General features: G+C 58.5%; 1 protein-coding gene across 1 annotated transcript in view; it reads left to right on the top strand.

Annotated features, from left to right (window-relative positions):
• The first annotated feature begins 2,684 nt into the window (after positions 1-2,684).
• The window catches only part of SPTBN5 (spectrin beta, non-erythrocytic 5), a 46,174-nt gene continuing 28,631 nt past the window's right edge, over positions 2,685-20,227 (top strand). The window contains 18 exon segments of the mRNA XM_053928966.1: positions 2,685-2,795; positions 3,023-3,190; positions 5,744-5,860; positions 6,765-6,922; positions 7,454-7,682; positions 8,502-9,133; positions 10,372-10,510; positions 10,618-10,850; positions 11,120-11,273; positions 11,361-11,561; positions 11,641-11,847; positions 13,775-13,966; positions 14,658-14,810; positions 17,511-17,641; positions 17,881-18,120; positions 18,427-18,714; positions 19,749-19,989; positions 20,088-20,227. Of these exon segments, the coding sequence (XP_053784941.1) occupies positions 2,685-2,795; positions 3,023-3,190; positions 5,744-5,860; positions 6,765-6,922; positions 7,454-7,682; positions 8,502-9,133; positions 10,372-10,510; positions 10,618-10,850; positions 11,120-11,273; positions 11,361-11,561; positions 11,641-11,847; positions 13,775-13,966; positions 14,658-14,810; positions 17,511-17,641; positions 17,881-18,120; positions 18,427-18,714; positions 19,749-19,989; positions 20,088-20,227 (3,734 nt within the window).

Below are 20,227 nucleotides of genomic sequence, written 5' to 3'. Positions count from 1 at the left end.
TTGCAGAGCAACCTCCACGTTCCCCTACCTCAGCCTGAGCCATGAGGTAGGTCCCTACCCCTCCTTCCAGGGTGGGTCCTGATTGGCTTGAGCCAATTCAAGTATTTCATCCCCCTGGTCACAGAAATTGGTTCAGGAATGAAGGTGTAGTTCCATCCAAGCCAGCGAAAGCCAGGCCCCTCAGCCTTCTGTTTCCACTCTTAGGGGACACGTTCTCTTCTCTGAACCGTGCAAGGGACAGAAGCAGCTGTTGGTGCAACGGTGTGGATGGCACTGAAAGGGCGCCCAGAGGTGCTGGGAGCCCAGGCCTGAGGGGCATCGTTTGAGCTGCTGGATCCAGTGTCCCCTGAAGCCCCCCTGCCGCACTTCTTAGTCGTGTGGGCCAGCACATTTCCTTCATATTGTTTACACGCGTTTGACTTGAGATTTCACTACTTGCAAGGTAAATAATCCACAGCCGATAGGGATTCCATTTCGGCAGGGACCGCAACGTCACGGCTTGGCCCTCAAGTGCAGTGGTTTTATTGCAACTGAGCTAAGGCGGGAGGAGAGCAGTGCCCCAGCCCCACTCAACAACCTCAAATAAAAGGACCTCTGCTGAGATCTGCATGCAAAGCATCATGCAGCTGCCTCGAGTCCTCTGGTGGTCACGTTACAGCAGGTGCCTGGGACCAAGGGTCTTATCAGCGGGAGAAACAAGCTTGGAGAGAGGGGTACTTCCTGGAAGGAGCAGGATTTTAGCTGGGGCTGATGAGATAGGAGAATGGGGAACAGAAGGGACATTCTAAGCTGAGAGAACAGGCCCAGATAGGGCAGGAAAGCTCTGTTCCTGCACAGGCAATGGGGAGTCTTCGTAGGTGTGAACAGAGTTGAGCTCTGGGAGGTAATGGGGCCATGAGCAGGCTGACATACAGGCAGGATGAAGGGTTGGGGACCCATGGTGAAGGGGCAGTGAGAGTGGGGGGGGGACCATGGAGCACAGTAGGGGTGGGGGGACACACAGCAGCAGCCACTAATAACTGGCTGGATCTGGGCCACCATGAGGAAACAGCTGGGGCTCATCCCAAGTACTTGGAAGCCAGCCAGGGGCAGGAGGGACATCATAGGGGAGGACAACAGGGAAGGAAGCTCCTCTCAGATGTGGGGAAGCTGCCCCACCCCAAGACCCAAGGTATGCTTCATCCCCGCCAGCCCCCAGGATCAGGCCACAGGCCACAGGCCCCTCACTGGCTTCCCTGTCAGGGACACCTCCCTGAGGAGTGCTGTGTCCCCTTCCAAGCCTCCCAGGGCTGCTGGGTGGATGAACCACAGACACACACCCCAGCTCGGAGGCTGACGCCCCAAGCTTAGCCAGACTGTTCCGTGAACCACCTGAGTCAGAACTCGCTCTCCCTCTGGCCTGCTGCCCACGGGTGCTCAGAGAGGGCAAGAGGAACCACCTGCTCGCTGGGCAGCCCCTGCCTTGGAGCCCCGCCCGGCCAACTCCATGGGCGCTCAGGCGCTGCGGCCCAAACAGTGAATGCTCTGGCTTTGGAGGGGCCACTGTTGTCTCCACAGCCTTTGCAGGTCCATGTTATCCCTTCCGGGGGGAGCCCCTTTCAGAAAATAGTCCCCGCGTGAGGGAGCACTGCCAGTCAGCCCTGGGCTCTGCAGAGAGCCGTTCTGTCCTGTCGGGGCTGGAAATCCAAGCCCAGGGTCTGATGACTCCCCAGGAGGGGGCAGGAGGGGGCTCTGGCCAGCTAGCATGTTCCTCTCATCCCTCCCCTGCGGGTGCTCCCAAAGAGACCCAGTGGACTGCAAAAAGGCAGCCCCTGACTGGGAAGTGGATACAGAAGCTTCTGACCAGAGGTTCTGCCCCCAGTTCCTCTACCCAGGCTGGCGCTCCTCCATGGGGCTCCCAACCCGGACCGACTGCGGGCCATCCCGCGTGGGTGTCCATGTCTTGGGAGCCAGGACCCCGACCTGACATTTGGGGCATGATAGAGGAGGGGATCCAGGGCCAATGGTCTGGAGCATTCTTGAGCCACCCCCTCCAGTCTGGGCCACGCCCAGGAGCAGGTGGGAGGATAATGCTGGCTGTGTGCTGTCCCCACTGTCCTGCTGGCTCCAAAGAGGCCATGGCGTAGCCCCAGCTCCAGCCGTGGCCTCTCCCGACGGCTCTCTCCCGCCCCACACAGTCCCTGCTATCTTCTGCCTCCAGCCAGCCGGCCAGGTCTCCTCCCCAGGCCCAGATGCCACCAAGGTGAGCAGTTTTCTGTTTTCCTTCCACCACCCTTTTATCCCTGTGACCCAAGGGGGACCACTGGTCTGGAAGAAGAATCTGGAAAGTAGAGTGGGCGAAAGGGGCCCTGGGCCACTCAAGTGCAGAGCACCAACCAGGAGCACCGGAGCCTTACCTGGCTAGGCTCCACGCTGCAGCTTCCCCTAGCCCCTTCCCCATCCAGTGTGGGACAGTCTGACAGGGAGGGCCCCCTGACCCCTGGCAGAGGCAAGCCTGCCCCACAGAGCAGTTATCACATCCACACTCTTCCCCCAGCATGTCCGGCTCAGGGCCCCGTGCCCCCAGAGGGCTCCAGGCCTGATGGCTCATCAGCCCCACAGTCCCCAGCAGCGCCTTAGCCACAGGACACTGGAACCAGGCCAGCCACAGCGCCCCGGGGCGGCTCTCCCAGCCCAGGGCTGCCATGGACTCTGCTTACGAGATGGGCCACATTCGCAAGCTGCAGGCACGGCACCTGCGGATGCAGGAGAAGACTTTCACCAACTGGATCAACAACATCTTCCAGCAAGGCCGGGTCAGTGTAGGCGGGGTGCCCACCAACCGCCTCTACCATCCCCCCAGGGGCTGGTGAGGTGGTCATCCGGCTGAGGCGTCTCTTGCCCCAAAGCACAGCTGAGGCCAGTCAGTGCTCCTTCCTCGAGGCAGCTGCTCTGGGCCCGGGGGCGGGGGGTGGGGGGGGGGGCGGGGCGGGCAAACAGGTGAGTCTGGGCTGATCCCGTGCCTGCCCCCATTCCCTCCCAGGTGGGCCTTAAGATCCAGCACCTGTACACAGAGCTGGCCGACGGCACCCACCTACTGCGGCTGCTCGAGCTCATCTCGGGTGAGGCCCTGCCACCCCCCAGCCGGGGCCGCCTGCGGGTGCACTTCCTGGAGAACAGCAGCCGGGCTCTGGCCTTCCTCAGGGCCAAGGTGGGTACTGGGGAGGGGCTCCTGGGCGTGGTGCTGGGGGGCAGCAGGGACAGGCTAGACTCCCAGGCCATCTCTCCTGGGGTGGCCACAGGAGCCTGAATCCAGAAGGCGCAGCTGGCGTAGAGGGCCAGGAAGCAAAGTCCTTCCTGGCACAGCGTTCGAGGAAAAGAGAGCACCCAACTAACTAGCAGGCGCAGAAACAGCCATCATCCCTAGTGGGAAGGACCGAGCCTCGCTGCTGACTGTGATGGGAGGGTCACAGGGTTCTAAGCTGAGAGACTCAGCATGCTCTCAACCTTCTCTGTTCACAAATGAGGAAACTGTCCGCCAGCAGGGTCCATGGCCCGCTGACCAGCCGAGCCCATAGGTGGGGCCATGGGAGGCAGGCTGAGGGGCCCAGACACCAAGCTGCGCAGTGGAAGGGAGAGGTTCAGGGTCTGCCTGGGAGAAGATGCACTGGATGGCAGCAAGGGCCTTGGCAGACGGGATGGGCCCTGACAGAAGTAAAGAAACTCACGAAAGGGAGACAGGCGCTCCAGGGAGACAGCAGGGCTCTCGCGGCCAGTGTCAGGGGGCCGTACAGGGACCATTCCTACTGAGAAGCCGAAATTAGGAGGGCCTCTGGCCTCAGGTACTGAAGCTGAGAGGTGGCTGTTGGAGTGGCTGTGAGGTCACCAAACTGGAACTGGCTGGGCAGAGCCTGAGTGTGTCTGCCTGTCACTCTTGTCCTGGATTGGAGGTTATAGTCAGCCCCCTGGGAGCCTGGCGTGCTGGGAGGAGGTCAGGGAGGTAAGAAACCAAGGCAAGGGACAGGAGCACTGTGGTCCCCGAGCACATGGAAGAGCAGAAAGTTGCCAGCACAGAATGCCAGGTCCTTCTTGGCCCCAGGGACAATGGCCTGTGAGCCAGCCACCTCCCCTTGGGAAGCTCGGGAGGGTGCAAGCCCCATGTCAGGCCCTGTAGCTCCCCTCCAGCTTCAATACGCGTCACGTCACTGAAACGCAGCCTGTGAGGGTGACAGTCCCATCCCTACCGTACGTTCGAGGCAGCCATGGTCAAGCAAAAACAAGGGAGTTGCCCCAAATCATGGGTAATAAGTGGCAGAATGTGGGGTGCACCCATTTCTGGAGAATTAGACGTGCCAGGCACTCCATGCCAGGCGCTGGGGACCAGGCCTGACCACAGGGACCTAGTTCAGGGGAGACAGCTTAGTTAAACCCAGATGGGTGTCGTGCTGGTCAATGTTTAACCACCAGCTCCCTGGGGGAGACTGAGGCCCTGGTGTGCAGCAGGTGCTGATTTTGAGTTGTTGATACCCCCACCACGGCTGACGTCATGAAGCACGAAGTTAGGAAGATTGGCCCTCAAGAGCTGGTATGAGCTGACCAACACCCCAACAATCAGACATGCTTACTCTAAGCTGAGGGGCATGCCGAAGGCCTCAGGTATGCCAGGAGAAGAGGGCACAGGGTGGGGTGCACCCTTAGACACCAGGTGGCTACAATGAAGTGTTCCCATCGGGAGTGCCTGGAATGCGCCCCCCCCCCAACTGTGCCCATCGCCTAATACCCACTCTGTGCCAGACACTCTGCGGGGGGCTTGTGAGACATCGGGGAACAAAACCAAGATCCCCACCCAAGCGGAGTGAAGGGGTCAAGACGTGTGTTTGGGCAGGAGGAATAGTCCTCGGCCTTTTATTTTAAATAAGGTGGGCCTCGTGGAGAAAGCAGCGTTTGCGTAAAGGAAGAAAGGGAGGTAACCGCGTGGCTGTTGGGGGAATCACGTTCTCAGGCAGCAGGGACAGCCAGTAAGTTCAAAGGCCCCAAGGTCTGTGCTTACAGTCTCGAGGCAATGCAAGAATCCCAGGAGCCTTGGCCTTAGGATCCAGGAGAGAGGGGAGGGGCCAGAGGGTGAAAGGGTCCAGGTCACGTGCAGCTTTGATGTTTATTCTGCTCCTTTCTCCCCTTGACTCCTCCTCCCTGTCCGAGTGAGAGACCTAGGGCAGCGGGTTCCCAGCTTTAATGAGAAGCACCTGGGGTGTTTGTCCAAATGCAAGTTCCTGGGTCCTGGCCCAAGAGAGTGTGGCTGGTGGAGTTTGGGAATCTGAATTCCCAACAGGGACTGGAACACTGTCCGAGAGTCACGTGTGAGCCAGGGGCCCGAGCCCTCCCTGGAGACTCCGAGATGCCACCAAAGATGGAGGCAGACAGCTGCTGTCTTTTGAGCTCATACATTGATTGTTATGACCCCTCATTTCCAACCCCCATAGCTGAACCAATGACCTTGACCCAGGTATACCTATAGCTTTTGTATTGGGAGCACACCCCTCCAGCAGTCCAGCCCAGTTCCTCAGGTTGGGGCCAAAGTCCCAACCAATTAGAAAGCCTTTGCTTGCCTGGCCTTGTACCCTGCCTGGTTCTCCCTTGGAGGCCCTGAGGGGCAGGACAGACCCCAGGATGCTCCCAGTGGGCGGCAGCTTCCTGGACCAGCAATCACACTGGATCTTCCCCAGCGCACAGGCTTCGCGCTGAGCCTGGCCAACTGCACCCGCAGGTGCCGATCCCCCTCATTGGGCCGGAGAACATTGTAGACGGAGACCAGACGTTCATCCTGGGACTCATCTGGGTCATCATCCTGCGTTTCCAGATTTCCCACATCTCCCTGGACAGGGTACGTGTCCGCCCCAAGTGCCTAGTCACGCAGCCCAGCTCTGGCTTCACCTCTGGCACTTCAGGCCCATCCACTGTGCAATTCCTCCCAACTGTCATAACCCCCCAGCGGACCCTCGGCATCCACACAATTAATAGTCACTCTTCAGCCCCGGGCAAAACACTCAGAACGGCAGAGAGATTGTAATATGCTGAAGTGAGAACTAGATCCGTGGGCTTCAGACCTGACCTGGGACAAGTCTTTTCACTAGTGAGTGGCAAAACAAAGGACGTTGTCAATAAGAGGAACACGCAGGTGGGAGGGGACTGAAACCAGGTGTAGCCGGTCACTTCCCAGCCAGAAAAAGCAGCGCCCAACCTGCCCTCAGGAGGCACTGAGGTGGGAGACAGGCGGGCTCGCACAGCAGAGTTGGGCTCCCCAGTGATGTTCCTGGGTCCAGTGAAACCCTCCCTCTCCATCTGCTGGGACCCTGGGCGGCTTCTTACTGCACTTGTTGTAACATCCTTAGAATGTGAACACTGATGGTGCCTACCTCGTAGGGCTGTGAGGGGTAGAGAGCTGTGTGTATGGGCCCGAAGCCTGGCTGGCAGCCCACAGTGCCCAGGAGTGGGTCCGATGAAGCCGACCTCGGTCCATGCGGCTTAGGGTTGGTTAGCACAGTGCCAGGCCCATTAAAAGGGCTGGAGAAATAGAAGCTACTACTATGGTTGTTACCAGTTGCAATTCAAAGCCAGCTGCTGGGAGGTGACAGATTCAGACACCCTGATTCTTTGGACGGACAGTCAGCTCTCATGGGGGCAGAGAAGCAGGATCACAGCCACGCCAGCCCGCCTCCCCCACAGCTCCAGGCTCTGCTGCCTCCCCATCTGTCCCTGCATGGTGCCCCGCTGCCCTGTGCTTCCAGGAGGAGCTTGGGGCCAGTGCAGCCCTGCTGTCTGCCAAGGAAGCTCTGCTGCTCTGGTGCCAGCGGAAGACGGCCTGCTACGCCAACGTCGACATCACCGACTTCTCCCGTAGCTGGAGTGACGGGCTGGGATTCAGCGCCCTCATCCACGCCCACAGGTGTGTGTGAGGAAGAGGGGCCCAGCGCCCTCGCTGCACTAACCTGGCCTGAGACAGGCCTCAGCCTTCTCCCCGGAGGCTTCCACCCACCGAGCCAACTGCACCAGGCTCAGGTCCTCAACCTGCCCATTCTCCCATGTCCCTCTGGCCCCTGCAACCTGGACACAGAGGTAGAGAGGGCAGCTAGCCAAGGCCCTGGTCTGGGATTACCCTCTGTCCCTCTCCTAGGAAATTTCATGGAACTGGCCAGGGTTGCTTTTGAACCCTTCCTGTCTCCACTTTGTGTCCCTGGTTCTATTCTCAGTCCTCCCCTGGGACAGACCTGTCCTTTTGAAGCTCTCCCTTCCCAGGAGCCTGGACACTGAGCCAGATTAACCCTCCCCTCTCCGTCAGAGCCCTATTGCTTCAGCCAGGCTCTCAGGAGACCATCAGGGTCACGACCAATAGGAGCTTGTTTGCCTTTTTAACAAGTCCACGTAAACCCAAGCAGCAAATGGCTCTGGCGAAGAGCCCTGTCTGCTCTCTGTCCAGGCCAGACCTGCTGGATTACGGCTCCCTGCGTCCTGACCGCCCACTGCACAACCTCGGCCTTGCTTTCCGCGTGGCTGAGCAGGAGCTGGGCATTGCTCAGCTGCTGGACCCCGAGGACGTGGCAGCCCTGCAGCCTGATGAGCGCTCCATCATGACCTACGTCTCCCTCTACTACCACCACTTCTCCCGCCTGCGCCAGGGGCAGACTGTCCAGAGGAGGCTCGCGAAGGTTGGTGACAAAGGGAAGGTGGGACCGAGGAGAGGTGAGGGTGAGCCAGGACCCTGGAGTCTGACACACCTGAGTTTCAGGCCTGCCTCTGCCACTTCCTAGTTGTATGGCCTTAGCCACGTCACCTAACTTTATTGCACTCCACCTGTAAAGTGGGGGCAATAATGCCTGGGAGATAGATGGCTGTTGGGGGGTTCAGGGAGCACGAGCAGAGTACCCATGTGGTGCCTGGCACTCAGGGAAAGCCTGGTGGGTGATGCCCCCTCCCATCTCCTGCCCTCTCCTCTTAGGCTGCTAAACTCCTAATGGAATTAAAAGGTTCAGCAGGACTCCCGGACTCTGCAAGGACAAGCACAGAAGCAGCCCTGCTGGGCGGAGTCCATGTTTCGGCAGGGGATGGGGGGCTCTCTCACTCTCTGGGCACGATGGCAGAGGCCGAGGCCTGGGAGGGCTGTTCTCTGGGTTGTATCTCAGCTGGGCGTGGGTGAGGGGATCCAGTCCGAGGGTAGAGGGCCTCAGAGAAGGGACCAAAGGCTTAGAAAAAGGATAGCACCCCCAGAGGTGAGGCCAAATGGGGTACAATAAGATGGAAGAAGGTAGGCCAGGGGCCCCACACTCCCAGCTCTGAGTGTGCAATGTGGGCACACCTGCTTCTCTGGACGCTGGGACGACCCCACTTCAGTGCTTCCTCAGCTGAGGGAAGGAGCTACCACCCACCTGGGCGACCCTGGCTGGCACTTGGTGTCCAAAATGGGAGAACCTCTATGCCAGGGCCCGCCCCAAAGTGTCATCTTGACCCCATCCCATGCCCTCCACCAGGTCCTGCTTCAACTCCAGCAGACAGAGGCACTGCAGACCCAGTATGAGAGGCTGGTGGCCGACCTGCTACGCTGGATTGCAGAGAAGCAGGTGCAGCTGAAGGCGCGGGATTTCCCAGACTCCCTGCCTGCCATGCGCCAGCTCCTGGTGGCCTTTGCCTCCTTCCGCACCCAGGAGAAGCCACCTCGGCTGCAGCAGCGAGGGGCCACAGAGGCCCTGCTTTTCCAGCTGCAGACAGCACTCCAAGCCCAGAACCGCAGGCCCTTCTTGCCTCGCAAGGGCCTGGGCCCTGCGGAGCTGTCCCAGCAATGGGCCAGCCTGGAGCAGGCAGAGGCCTCGCAGAGCCAGGCCCTACAGCAGAGAGTCCTGCAGCTAAAGCGGCTAGAAACCCTGGCCTGGCGCTTCCAGCACAAGGCAGCCCTCCGGGAGAGCTTTCTGACAGACACAGAGCAGGTGATGGACCAGGCTGCAGCCCCACCCTCCAGTCTGGCCGCGACGGAGGTGGCTGCCCAGAGGCTGGCCATGCTGGAGGCCAGCATGCTGTCCCAGGAAGGGCGCTTCCAGGCCCTGGCCGAGATCACGGACATCCTCCAGCAGGAGCAGTACCACAGCTGGGCAGATGTGGCTGCCAGGTGAGCACCAGGCACATAAACCATCCTCAAAACAGTCCAGGTCTTCCTACCCCACCTCTATCATTACATGTACCTATGCCCAGCCACAGAGGAGGGATTTATGATTCAGGGTTCCCTTTAAAAAGATCTAGCTCCCACTGATGCCTGAAGTCCCACCACTTATAATTCATCCTTATTGGTAAGGCACCGTCCTCTCTAGACAGCATCCTATTGAATCCAGTCACTAAACAAGTCCTTACTGAATGTCCACTCCTCCCATGCACTGTTCTAGGTGCTGGAAAGTTAGCAGTGAAAATGGCGTACAGAAACTTCCTCCCCTCATGGAGCTAACATGGAGCAGGCAAATAAGAAAAATATATAGTATGTGGGATGACGATAAAAATAATAAAGCAGGAGAGCGGAATATGGGTGCCAAGGGTGGGGGGAGTTCGATCGGGTAGCCAGAGGAGGTTCGCTTTTGAGCAAAGACCAGAAAGAAGCGAGGGGCCAGCCGTACTAGGGGAGAGACTCTACTGGGCAGAGGAAAAGGTGCAGCGTGTGCCTGGCCTGTTTGAAAAGTGGCACAGAGGCCAGTGTTGGGCGAAGTGAACAAGTAGGAGTTGGGGTCGGGGAGGTGCAGGGGCCAGGGGTGGGGCAGAGACCACACTGGGCTCTGCAGGGCACAGCGAGGACGTGGTTTTCCCCTGAGAAAGACGGGAAATCACGGGAGGGCTTGAGCAGAGGAGGGACACAATCTAACTTTTGTTTTACATACCATTCCGGGTGCCGGAACAGACAGAAAGGGCAAAGGCAGAAGCAGAGAGAGCAGTTAGGAAGCGATGGAAATGATCCAGTCCAAGAAAGAGTGGAGGCGATGAGCAATGCAGGACTCTGGATACATTTTCAATCCCAGAGGGTCTGAAGACAGATCAGATGTGCGGTGTGAGAAAGTGAGTCATCGAGGTCTCAGCCCCGTATCTGGAAGGACAGACTTGCTATCAGCTGAGATGGAGACTGGAAAGGCTTGGGGGAAAGGGAGGCATGAAGGCCTGAACCTCCCAGGCACCTCCTGGCTTCTCTGCCTGTATGGAAGAGGCAAGGATGCACTGCTCCTACTGCCCCGGGCCAGGATGCTCACAGCCCCCATCCATGGGGCACAGGATCCCCCAGGGCAGCCAAGCCCCCAACCAGCTGTGCACCCCAAGGCAGCTTTCCTGCCCCAGCCCGGTGGAGACCACCCTTATTTTCGTGTCCTTCAGGCAGTTGGAGATCACTCGGCGCTGGGAGAGGCTCCTTCAGCGTCTCCAAGGGCAGAGGAAGTGGATGGCCAGCGTGCAGGCTGTGCTGAGCCTGCTGCAGGCGGTGGAGACTGCCTCCAGCCAGCTCAAGGAGCTGCAGGTGGGCCCTGGGCCAGTAGACCCCTGGGGAGCACAGCAGGTGTGCCAGCTCCAGCACTTGTAGGGACCCAGCACTCAGGACTGCAATGACCACTCGTCCCTGGCCAGGTGCTGGCCAGCTCCACAGCCTGTGGGGAGCAGCTGGCAGAGGTCGTGGAGCTGCTGCAGAGGCAGGACCTGCTGGAGGCTCAGGTCGCGGCCCACGGAGCCCACGTGAGCCATCTGGCCCACCAGACCACAGAGCAGAGCTCCTCTCTGGTCGCTGGTGCGGAGGTGCTACAGGTCAAAGCCCAGGAGCTAACGCAGCTCCACCAGAGCCTGGGGTCTCTTGCCAGAGCTCGGTAAGAGCTTGCCCTGACTCCTCTACCTTCTCTAGAACCTTCCTGTCACCCAAATCACCTCCTTCCCAGGTTAAAATAGGCTGGCCTGGCAACTTCCCCGGCACTGACCCTCACCCCCAAGGCCTCTGTCTCCCCTGTTCGGTGATCCTGAGAAAACAAAACTCCCGTCTCCCTGAGGGGGAGTGTCTGGGCCTAGGGTGGAACCCCCGCCCCACACCCCTCAGTCCCAGCCCACTCCCAGCCCTTCAGTGATCCTTGCTGCCCCTCAGACGGGCCTTGCTGGAGCAGGCCCTGCAGAGAGCGGAGTTCCTGCAGGACTGTGAGGAGGAGGAAGCCTGGTTGAGGGAGCACAGACGGCTGGTGGAAGATGTGGCCCTGGGCCAGGATCTTGGCCAGATCACAGTCTCATTGCAGAAACACAAGGTGCCTGCTGCCCGGTGTCCTGCTTGTCCCACCTCCCTGCCACCCCTTCCCTGCCCTCACCTACCTCCCTTCGCTACCTTCCTCCAGGCCCTGGAAGCCGAGCTCCGAGGTCACCAAGCTGTGTGCGCTGACCTCCAACAGAGGGGACGGGACCTAGGCGCTCGCTGGCCTCCAACGTGGCCTGATCCCCAGGAACAGGCTGAAACAGTGCAGGACGCGTGGCGGCAGCTCCGGGCCCTGGCGGCGCGGCAAGGCGCGCGGCTACAGGCAACGCTGCTCGTCCAACAGGTAGAGGAAGCGCGGGCTGCAGGCAGCCGGGTGGGCTGTGCAGGGTCGTCCAGTGCCCAGCCCGCCTTCCTCTCTGCAGTACTTCGCAGACGCCGAGGAGGCGGCCTCGTGGCTGCAGGAGCAGCGGTCTGCGCTGGAGATAGCATCCTGTGGGCTAGACCCGGCAAGCGCCGAGGCCCTGCTGCTGCGCCACCTGCGGGTGGAGCGGGCGGTGCGCGCCTTCGGAGCTGAGCTGCAGCAGTTGGAGCAGCAGGCGTGGGCAGCAGCGGCCCGCGCGTGGCTCACGGTGTGCACCTCCCCTGCTGCCCCAACCCAGAGTTAGTGAAACCCTGTCTGCCCACGCCTACGGAGGTCATCCAACTACAGTTTGGCTCTGCTCACTTTGCCCAGCAGTTTCCAGGCAATAATCAGGTTCCCCCACGAATGTCCCCTTCACTTTCACAGCCAGGCCTAAGGTGACCCTTCACCCTTAAGCCCTGTTGGGCTTCCTCCCTCCTGCCTTGGTCTTTGTAGGTTTGGGGTCACTGCCTAATCACTGCACCAGACTGCATTCTGAAAAGCCCTCCCTCCGTTCCTGAGCCCCCAGTTTTTAAAACACGTGCATGGCGGGCAGGTTGGCCCAGGTCCCAGCAGGGTTTACAGCCCTCTTTCAAAAAGCTGTGGGTGCAGCTCGAGATGTGGGGAGCATGGGCTCTCGGACCCTGCACGCATGTTTGGCCCCTCCCTCTATCCTAATTCCTAAGGAAATTCCATGTGCAGGACCTCCCCACCCCGCCCAGCCGTGTCCCTCGCACCCTTTGAGCTGCAGCTCGGGACCCCCTACCAGAGGTGGCCTGGCCGAGTAGTCGGCAGCCGACCGGGGTTCCGGTGCAGCCTGCACCAGTCATTTACGCAGCACCTGACCCCCAGGTCTGAAAGGCCCATGCTTCTGACTTAGCTGAGGTTGGTCTTTCCCTTCTCCTGTTCATTTATTCACTGGACCGCGTAACTAACCTTTCTGAAAGTAGATCCACAGTATGTTAGCAGTCGTCTGGTCCAACCCCCTCACTTTGCAGATGAGGTAATCAAGGCTCAGAGAGGCCAAATTAGTGCCCAAGGGCATGCGGTTATCCCTGCAGGGGAGGCCCCCCTGTGCGGCCCAGGGCTGTTTCTCCCCGCCCCTCACTGTGAGGTGGGGGCGTTGTGCCCTCACACTGGCACCGTGGAGCACACACCGTTCCTGCCGTTGCCTTTGTGTTCCATGTGGGCTTCTCCTCCGGCCTGAGTTAATTGTTCAAATGAATGAATCTTCTTTCGTGTCCTCTACTACCCAGCCAGCCCTGGCATCCACAGGGGGTTTAGGCCTGGTCTCTGGCATTTTGACACCTTTGCCTTGCCCCATAATGCCCTGGGGAGGGGCAGCATACAGAGGTACCTCCTGTGCTGGGGGCGGGAACCACCTCGGCAGCTAAGCATGGCCTTCCCTCCCCACACAGAGAGGTCCCCCAGAAGGCTGGAGCAGCGTTGATGGCGATGCAACTAGGAGACCCCAGGATGGGACCCAACTCTTAGCACCGCCAGGCAGCCAGCACCCGCGCCCCTCGGCCCAGGTGCGCTTCACCTACAGAGGTACAAGGCCAAGACCCCACATGGGAGCTTTGTCAAACCACCATAAATTTATTCTGTGTAGCACTCTGGGGCATCCAGCTACTGAAGGGGGGAAGTTAAGGGGAGGCTATTTGGGACTCAACAGAAAGAGAGGTGCGTGAAGCTGCCCAAACTTCTGACTTTTCCTTCTCCGGCTTCCCACTTCTCTTTGTTTCCCCTTCTGCCCAGCCCATACCTATTCCTCTTCTTCAGTCTCCTACCCAGTCCTGGGCAGCCAGCCTGGCATCTGCTGCTCCATCCGACCCTTGGCCAGGGCGGGAGGCGCGGAGGGACAGAGACAGGATGCTCGCCCACCCCCCATGGGGAGGGCCAGCAACCCTTAGAACTCGTGCTTCTGCAGGGCCACACCTCACCTGGCTCCTGGGGGAGGCCCTGCAGCCAGTGCCCCTGACAGGCCCTGGCACCTGGGAGCAAAAGGATGGGAGCGGCTGCCCGGCCAGGGAGCCCATCAGCCGCATCAAGGAGCAGGACCCCCAGGTACAACCGCCGGCCCGACCCTGCCAAGCCCTCTACTGCCTGCGGGGGAGCCCCCTCCAGACACACCGCCCTCTGTCCTGTCAGCGCAGGTGGTGTCTGCCCTGAGCTCCCCAAAGGAAGGCCCAAGGAGCCCGGGAGCCTGGCATGAGGTTCCCTGCCACTCCAGCACCCAGAAGATGGTCCTCCCGGCTGAGCCTGACCCTGACCTTAACCCCAACACCATACTCCAGACACAGGACCGCGTGAGGCAGGACTACGAGGGCCTGCGGGCCCTGGCAGAGGTAATGTTCCTTGTTCAAGAAACATCCATGAAGCACCTACTCTGTGCTAGACCCTGAGCCATGAGCCCAGGGACAGAGCAGTAACTGGACATGGCCCTGCCCTCAAGGAGTCGATGTCATGGCAGAGAAAGTGTGAAGCAAGGCCTTAGATGGACGCAGGCGTCGTGGGAGTGTGAGAAGGGAGCCCAGGTTGGCTGAGGAGTCAGGGGAGGTGTCTCAGAAGGAAGGGCTTTCAGGCTGAGACGTGAAGGACACCTGAGGGCGGGTGAAGTCAGGGGGCAGGCAGGGGAGGCAGCAGGGAGCAGTGTTCTAGGCAGGACCTATGCAAAGGCTGGAGAATGGCCCAGTAGAGGAGTGAAGTCCAGGGCCCAGAGGAGAGGTGGGGAGTGGCAGGCAGCTAGAGGACAGCCTGGAGAGGAGGCGGGGGCCATAGGAGAAGTGAGGATCGCACCTAAGAGCTGAAGGGCTTGGGTGCGACCAGATCAAAAGAGCGCACTCTGCCAGGGCCCTGTGCCTGCAGAGCTGCTGCCGGCTCCCTCCCGGACCTCTGACAGGGCGCAGAGCCCGGCAGCAGGGCAGAAGCCCTCTCTGGTGCTGGCCTGGGCTCTGCGGGAGGAGGCGTGGGGGACCTGCTCTGAGTGCCCAGGGGCAGGCATTGACCCTCATCGCAGCCCCCGGGCCTGCCTCTCAGCACCACAGGGCCCAGCTGGAAGAGGCGGTGGCTCTGTTTGGTTTCTGCGGCTCCTGTGAGGGGCTCCGGTCCTGGCTGGAGAAGCAGGCGGCGCTGCTGCACGCGCTGCAGCCCCAGGCAGACAACCTGGAGGACATGCAGCTCCAGTTGGAGGTACAGTCCCCTCCCGCCCGCCCCCCCCCCACCCACCCCAAGCCAAAAGGGAATTTTAGCGGCTTGGCCCCACTGCCTCTCCTTATTCCGGTCCCCCACCTCACCTTGGTCCTGCCTCCTCGTTATTCATCCACGTTAACTATAGTCCTGTTTGGGAGGAGGGAGCTGGCTTTGAATTTTTTTAAGTGAGGTCTAATTCACATGCAACATTATGTGAGTTTCAGGTGTACAACATAATGATTCAATATTTGTGTATGTTACAAAATGAAATGATTGCCACAATAAGTTTCATTAACACCTGTCACTGTACATAATTATTTTTTCTTGTGATGAGACATTTAAGACGTACTCTCTCAGCTACTTCCAACCATGCAGCACAGCGTCATCAACGGTGGCCGCCATGCTGCGCGTCACACCCCCGGGGCTGGAAGTTTGTGCCTTTTGACCACCTTCGGTTTGCCCCCGCCCCTCCCCCCCCCCCCCCCCCCCCCCCCGCCCCGCTGCCTCTGGTACCCACCAGCCGGTTCTCTGTCTGTGAGCTTGCTTGGTTTTTTTACATTCCACATGCAAGGGGGATCACATGGTACATGTTCTCTCTGTCTGACTTACTCCACTTAGCATAAAACCCTCAAGGTCCATCCGTGTTGTCCCACATGGCGAGATTCCCTTGTTCTCTGTGGCTGGGTAACATGCACTGTGTGTGTGCACCCCTGCTTCACCCTCTCGCCCATCGATGGACGTCTCGGTGTCTCCGTGTCTGGTCTGTTCTAAGCAGCGCTGCGGTGAGCGTGGGGGTGCGTACATCCTTCCCAGGTAGCGTTCTCGTTTTCTTCAAATAAATGCCCAGAAGTGCAATCGCTGGGTCATTTCGTAGTTGTGTTTTTAACTTTCCGACGAGCCCCCATACTGTTTTTCATTTTGGCTGCACCAGTCTACACTCCCACCGACAGCCACCAGAGGGGGTTCCTCTTCTCGGCAGCTCCGTCAGCAGGCGCTTCCTGTCTTTCTGGTGTCTTTCTGGTGACAGCCGTTCTCACGGGTGTGGCATGGTATCTCACTGTGGTTCTGATTTGTGTTTCTCTGATGATTAATCATGTTGATCACCTTTTCAGGTACCTATTTGCCATCTGTGTGTCGTCTTTAAATAATGTCTATTCAGATCCTGTGCCTACTTTCTAACCAGACTGTTTTAGGGGTTCTTTTTTGTTGTTTTTTTTGCTATTGTGTTATATGAGTTCTTTGTATATTCTGGATACAACCTTAGCAGACACATGATTTGCAACTATTTCTCTCCCATTCACTAGTGTACCCTTTCGTTTTGTTGCTGGTTCCCTAGCTGCGTGGAAGCCTTTTAGTTTGATGCAGTCCCACTTGTTTATTTTTTCTTTTGTTACCCTTGCTTTTGGTGTGAAATAAAAAATAGTCATTACCAAAACCGATGTCAAGGAGCTTACCACCTATGTTTTTTCTAGGAGTTTTATGATGGCCTTAGGTCTTACCTTCAAGTCTTAATCCGTTTTGAGTTCAGTGTTTCGTGTGGTGTGAGGCAGTGGCCTGGTTTCGTACTTTTGCATGCAGCAGTCAGCTGTAACACCATCTATGGTCCCTTCCCACCTGGATGTCCTCGCCTCCTTTGTCATGCATGAATTGGTGACATAGGTGCGGGTTTACTTTGGGCTCTCTGTTTTATTCCAATGATCTATGTGTCTGTTTTTATGCCAATACCATAGTATTTCAATCGCTAAGGTTCTGTAATATGCTTTCGTTTGAAATCAGAAAGCGTGATGCTGCCAGCTTTGCTCTTTGTCAGGATCGCTTTGGTTACCCAGGGTCTTTCGTGGTTCCATACTCACTATAGGGTTGTTTGTTCCATTTCTGTGCAAAATGCCATTGGAAGTTTGACAGGGATTGCAGGGAATCTAGGGTGTTTTGGGTAGTATGGACACTTTACTATTAAGTCTTCCAGCCCATGAGCGTGGACTAGATTTCCATTTACCTGTGCCTTCTCCAGTTTCCTTCATCAGCGTCTTATAGTTTTCAGTGCCTCTGGTTACATTTATTCCTAGGCATTTTATTCTTTTTGATGCAATTGTAAATGGGATTTTTTTCCTTTTTTTTTAAAGAAATAAAATAAAATTTTATTTTTAGAGAGAGGGGGAGGGAGACAGAAAGAAAGGGAGAGAAACATCAATGTGTGGTTGCCTCTCATGTGCCCCCAACTGGGGACCTGGCCCACAACCCAGGCATGTGCCATGACTAGGGATTGAACCAGTGACCCTTTGGTTCGCAGGCCAGCACTTAATCCACTGAGCTACACCAGCCAGGGCAGGATTTTTTCCTTAATTTCTCTTTTGTCTTTAGTGTATAGAAATGCAACAGATTTATGTGTATTAATTTTGTATCCTCTAACTTCACTGAATTCATTGATTAGTTGTAACAATTTTTCGGTGGAACCTTTAACGTTCTCTACATATGTAATCTGCACATAATGATAGTTTTAGTTCTTCCTTTCCCATTTAGATGCTTGTTCTTGAATTTTCAAAGGGCCCTCCCAGCCCTTTAAGGACGTAGATCCCTGTTCTTCCAGAGGGATGCAGCTCGGATCCGTGTATAACAGAGATGTCTGAGGTCATTCATAGACTTGAGGGGAGTGTGGGAGGAGAATAAGCCCCCACAGGGCCTGGGCCCTCCTTTCCCTAGAATTTCCTCACTGCTCTGACCGTGGGAAGAGGCCACTGGGCTGAAGTCAGCAGCTCTGCTGAGAAGCTGAAGCAGAGATGTCCTGGAGCCTCCCCCCAAATCCAGCAACAACAGGAGGAACTGAGCCAGAGGTGAGAATGAGGAGGGGGTGAAGGGTAGGGGGGCAGGCTAGGTGCAGTGCCCGGGCCTAAGTGCCTGCTCGCCTGCTTCCTGAGATGCCAGGAGGACAGATGGGACGTGTGAGAGACCAGGAGAAGAGGGCATGGGGACAGCCAGCCTGGCAGCTTCTATCATGTGAGCCGCTGGCCAAGGCCCCAGGATGGACAGGGAGGGACCCCTGTGATGGAGACAACCTGCTCCCTCTGTCCAGGTGGGGGCAGTTGGAGGCCCTGAAGAAAGAGAAGGAAATGCAGCTGGTGCTCACCACGCACGTGTGCAGTTTTCGGCAGGAGTGCGGGCCGGCACAGGTCCAGCTACAAGACGTGATGCTCCAGCTGGAAGCCATGGAGACAGGGCACTCAGAGGACAGCCACCGCGTCCTGCAACTGGCCCAGCAGAAGATGCCAGAGCTGGAGAGGACGGTCCATTACCTGCGAACAGTGGCCATAAAGTACAGCCTGGGTTTGGCATGGTGATGATGCCGTGGGTGGGAGGGAAGAACTGAGCAGGGTTGTGGAATGTGGAAGCGGACAGAAATTGGGGTGGGTGAGGATAGATGTACTCTCTGAAGGACGGGCAAATGTGGGGGAACAGCGTGAGAAAATGCTCGTTGGGTTGGGAGAGCCCCATGTGCTTACTGCCCCTAAGCCAAGGGTGAGGTGGGAGTTTAGAGTCGCCACGACCTTCCCTAGACAATACAGGCCTGGTTACCTGGCCCAGGGCAAGGCACTGACCAGGTGGTGGGCCTGTCTCCCAGAGTCAAGGAGTTGAGCCCCACAGAGAGCCAGGCCCTGCACGAACAGGTGGAAATGCTGCAGAGGCTACTGGAGCGGATGCAGCAGCAAGCGGCCCAACAGGCCCAGTCCCGGGCCCAGATGCAGGCCCGGCAGAGCTTCCTGCAGGAGAGCCAGCAATTGCTGCAGTGGGCGGAGGGTGTCCAGGCTCAGCTGTGCAGTGAGGAGCAGGTGGTGGATGTGACCTCGGCCCAGCGGCTGCTGGTGGAGCACCAGGACCTGCTGGAGGACATCCACCTGCAGCAGGAGAGGTCAGGACGGAAGGGCAGACAGGGCGCGCTCCAGACTGGCCAAGGCTGTGGGGACGGGCCACCAGAAAGGGAAAGGGAAGGGACAGTGTGTCAGCCAGGGACTGACCCAGGCTGGGGTCCAGCATGATACTTGAGGCAGGTTTTCAAGGAGGGAAGATGTAACCAAGAAATGGTCAGGCACCCTGCACCCTCGGGGAGGGATCCGGGGCAGAGTCTGAGCTGCCGGAAGGTTCTATCCAGTCCAGGCCTGGCCACACCCCATCCAGGCGAGCATGAAGGATTGATTTCAGTCAGGGTGACCTAGTCTCTCAGCTGTTCTGGGTAGCACAGCCCCCACTGTCCCCTGAAGGCACATGGCTCAGGACGCCCACGGGACTGCGGTACTCACGCCCTCAGTGGGGTGAGGCCTCTCCTCCTGCACAGGCCACGGGCATAGTCTGTGTGCTGTGCCCGCCGAGGGAGCCTGACATGTGGCCAACCAGACTCTGAGCCCATCCCGTCCTCTGCTCATTGGACTCTGTGCCCAGTTCAGGGCTGTGTCAGCTCAGAGGAGGGCAGCCTCTTCCTAATTCACGCAAAGGTGTCACCTGTTCCCCAGCTGTGTGCCTGTACACCCACCTGAGAGGGGCACCTTCTCCCATTGCTTTGGGCTCCACATGGGCTCACAGTGGCCCTGTCGTCAGGCGTATGTGTGGTTTGAGCAATTTTTTTTGTTGTCCTGTCCCAGCCCATGTGCTTGCTGGGACATCAGCCATCAGTGTGGCCAGACTGAGCCAGCATGTGATATGGCAGGGAGTGTAGGAACTGTCAGGTCCTAAGTACTGTGCCGGGGCTCTTATACTCAGGGTCTCAGTAGCGGGCCTGGGCACAGCTGTCCCATGGGGCCAGTGGCCCACAGAGTGAACCAGCCTCAGACGGCTTCCAGCCACCCTCTCACATCGGGGCTCTGAGATGAGTGGCCAGGGAGGCGGAAGGGGAGGAAGGTTGGTGAGAGGACGGACAGGCTTGGATCCTCTTCCTATCATACTGGCCAGGATGCAGCAGCTGGCATCTCGGGGCCAGCCCATCGCAGCCTCGGGCTCCCCGGACTCCCAAGAAGTGACCAGCGCTCTGAGGCTCCTGGGCCAGCAAAGCCAGAGCCTGAAGGCTGCCTGGGAGCAGAGACAGCAGTGGCTGCAGGAGGGGCTGGAGCTGCAGAAGTTTGGCCGAGAGGTGGATATTTTCTCTGCCAAATGTGCCAACTACGAGGCCTTCCTGCAGCTGGACAGCCTTGGGGTATGCAGCCAGGGACACGGGAGGCACCTGGGCTGATGCGAGTGAGATGGTGCTGACCCCCACCCTGCAGGCATGACCCCAGGGCTCTGTACCCACAGGAGGATGTAGGGGAGGCCCAGAGCCTGCTGCGGCAGCACCAGGAGTTTGGGCAGCTCCTGGGCATCCTGGGCCCTCGAGCAGAAGCTCTGTGGTCACGTGGCAAGGAGCTGGCCCAGAGCAAACACCCTGCTGCACCCAA

The sequence above is a fragment of the Desmodus rotundus genome, chromosome 7, assembly GCF_022682495.2.
Source record: "Desmodus rotundus isolate HL8 chromosome 7, HLdesRot8A.1, whole genome shotgun sequence".
In the NCBI taxonomy this organism is placed as follows: domain Eukaryota; kingdom Metazoa; phylum Chordata; class Mammalia; order Chiroptera; family Phyllostomidae; genus Desmodus; species Desmodus rotundus.
The sequence above is the reverse complement of the archived record's forward strand: the minus strand, read 5'-3'. Positions and strand labels throughout refer to the sequence as shown.